Here is a 3,047-nt window from a genome sequence, read left to right as displayed (position 1 = left end):
CCAGGCGGGGGGCGGCACACCGGGCAGGGTGGACGCGCGGCCAGACCACAGGCACCCCGCCCAGCCGGCCCCGGCGCCGCCCACCCTGGTGCCCACGCGCCCGGGACCCCAGCAGAATCCCTAGGGGCCGGCGACAGGGCCGCTTCCCAGGCACCACCCCACCCCCAAGTCAGGGGAGCCAGACCCTCAGGTGCGAGGCCAGGCACAGGAGGGTCCCCAAGGCCCTTGGCAGTGCGCGTGCCTCCTGCTGGGGGGTGCAGACCCACCAGGGGCTGCCGAGGGGCTGGGACCACGGGGACGGCCTGGGGGCCGGGCAAGGGCACATGGAGCTCGGCCACAGGCTCGGCTGCTGTCCCTTGCTCTGAGCAGTGTCCTGGGGAGCCACAGCCACAGAGCTGAACCCCGGCCCTCCGTCTCAGGCCCCAAAGGTGAGGTACAGCGCAGCTTTCCCCACTGCAGTGCCCACCGTGGCCATCCCCTGGCTCACCCAGAGCTGCTGGGTAAGGCCTGCCAGGTCACTTCCCACCTGGGTCCCCCTCTGGGCCATGCTGCACGCGGCCCACGGCCCTCTGCTGCCTCCCTCTGGCGGCCGCAGGGAGTCCTGTTGCCCAGGGCGGGAGGCTGCGTGGGGTCTGGGTCTGCTCCAAACAGCAGGCCACACGGCTGAGTGTCCACGCTACCCGCCTCCTCACCTCCCTGCCCACTCTCAGGGACCCACGAGCACCCCCCGCCCGGGGACGTCACCGGCATCCAGAGCGTGCCCAGCAACGGACCAGGGCCAGGGCCCACTCAGGGTCCGCGGACGCAGCCCAGCGCAAGCCTACAGTGGCTCCCGGACTCCCACCCTGCTCACAGCCCAGGGGGTGGCCAGCCCCCAGGAACGCAGGCGGTGAACCCAGACCCCGTGCCCTGGGACTGGGGGGTCCTGGCCCCAGGCTCAGAGCCAGGGGGCCTCACCCCCAAGGCACAGGCAGGCTCTGCACTCCCCTGCAGGGTCCCAGCCCACTGACTCTGTGGGTTCCGGGAAGGCCTGTCACCAGCGTCTGAAGGTCCCCCAGGCAAGCTCTTACTCTGTGGGAGTGGGGGGGACAGGGGGCTGTGGCCACTCCCGCTGTGGCCTGAGGCAGCTGTTCTGGTTTTCACAAGGGGCCAGGGCTGAGAGGAGGTGGCCTGGGGGACACCAGGAAGGGCTGCTGCTGAGGGGGGCCCAGGGCTGCTGTCCCACGCGGGGGCCCTGGCGGGGGCGAGGGACAAGGGGGGCTGCCCTTCAGGTCCCCGGGCCCAGAAGAAACCCCAGCAGGTGACTGGATTGCGCTGAGAGCTCCCGTGGGTCCCCATCCTTCCTGCCAGAAGGAGTCCCACGTGTCCCTGCCAGTTCCTGATGCCGGGCCCAGCGCCCTCGAGAACTCCCGGGCAGCCCTGCGGGAAGCCCTGCGACACGGCGCAGCCGGCAGAGGCCGGGCCCTGCCGGGCACGACGCATGCTCCCAAAGCGGGAGGAGCCAGGGTCAGCCCCATCCCTGCCGGAGCCGGAGGAGGCCCCCTTCCCTGTGGCACCCGGCAAGTGGTCCAGCAGACCTGAGGACTCACGATCCATCGCACCTCAGGTAGATGACACCCCCCACCCACCTCCCACGAGAAGCACAGCTGGGACCCACTTTCCAGAGGGGCCGGGGGCCGGGGGGCAGGACTCACTGGCATGCTTGTCGGCCAGGGCGATGAGCGTGCTGGAGATGTCTCGCCGCCGGTAGAAGCACACCACCTTGGCCTCCACGTTCCCGCTGGCCGTCTGCAACGGCAAGGGTGTCACCGCGGGCCACGCCGAGCCGAGCGGCCTCCAGGCCACAGGACCCCGGGGAGCACGGCTTCCCGGAGACCTGCTTCCCTACCATCGGGGGGCCTGGGCTTCCGAGTCCCCCCACAGACTTTGCTCGCCTGAATCTGGATGAACCCGGCCCCTGGCGAGGTCGGCTGTGACCAGACCTCAGCCCCGGCAGCTCCCACTGGCCCAGGTCACGCCCAGGAGCAAACCCGGGTGCTGGGCAGAGATGCGCCCGGGGCCTGGAGTGTCCTCGTCCCGGCGCTGGGCAGAACACGGCCCCGACCGCGAGAGCCGTGACGGCCGCGTCAGGCGCCCCGGCGTTTCGCGGGTCGGCACCGAGGTGAGCACGGCGGGGGGAGGGGGGCGGGCGCAGGCGCCGGGCAGAGGCGCTGAGGAAGTTTTCAGTGATGACGCAAGGGTCACGCGACAGTTCTAAGGCTTCTGTGGACTAGGGTTTAAAACGCTGAAATTTACCTGTAAGAAAAGCACTGAACGTTTAGCTACTTCGTTCCACTAGACCAGGAATCTTTCAAGAAAGTCCCGGACGAGAAAAAGCTAAGGGAGTTCGTCCCCACCAAGCCGATGTCACGAGAAACGTTAGAGACGTAAGAAAAACGAATTAAAAATGTGAATAAAGTGGCAACAACTACATCTCCAGCAACCATCGCTTTAAGTACAAGCAGGTGAAACCCTCCGGTGAAGACAGGGCTGCTGAACGGATGAGAAAACAAGACCCTGCCCCGTGCCGCCTGCGGGAGACACTTCAGACCCAAAGACCCACGGGGGGAAAAGGGCGACAAAAGGTGTTTCAGGAAAATGGAAACAGACGAAAAAGCTGGGGAAGCAACGTTTACACCAGAAAAAGTGCCGTTTAAAACAAAGGCTGTAACAACAAACAAAGAAGGAGCCAGTTGTCCCACTGCCGAGTATTCGCCCGAAGAAACCCAGACGCTACTCTGAAGGGACACGTGAGTCCCCGTGTCCACTGCAGCATGAGCCACAGCAGCCAGGATACGGAGGCCACCTGGGCGCCCACCGGAGGACGATGGATAAAGAGGGGGCGCGTAGAGGCAACGGAATGTCACTCAGCCGTGACGGTGAATGCGACCGCGCCCTCTGCAGCCGCGTGGGGGACACAGAGGGTGCGGTGCTGAGTGAAACAGCTCAGGCTGAGAAAGACACACGGCACGTGTGGGGTCTGAGAACGGGAAACGACGGAGCCACGC

General features: G+C 66.6%; 1 protein-coding gene across 1 annotated transcript in view; it reads right to left on the bottom strand.

Annotated features, from left to right (window-relative positions):
• Positions 1 to 3,047, bottom strand: part of MTA1 (metastasis associated 1) — a 23,211-nt gene that overhangs the window by 13,591 nt on the left and 6,573 nt on the right. The window contains exons 4-5 of the mRNA XM_025042134.1: positions 1,614 to 1,788; positions 1,363 to 1,547 (exon numbers count right to left, since the gene is read on the bottom strand). Coding sequence (XP_024897902.1) covers positions 1,363 to 1,547; positions 1,614 to 1,788 — 360 coding nt within the window. The remainder of the gene's footprint in view (positions 1 to 1,362; positions 1,548 to 1,613; positions 1,789 to 3,047) is intronic.

This window comes from Pteropus alecto, unplaced genomic scaffold, assembly GCF_000325575.1.
Source record: "Pteropus alecto unplaced genomic scaffold, ASM32557v1 scaffold8, whole genome shotgun sequence".
Taxonomy (NCBI): Eukaryota; Metazoa; Chordata; class Mammalia; order Chiroptera; family Pteropodidae; genus Pteropus; species Pteropus alecto.
The sequence above is the reverse complement of the archived record's forward strand: the minus strand, read 5'-3'. Positions and strand labels throughout refer to the sequence as shown.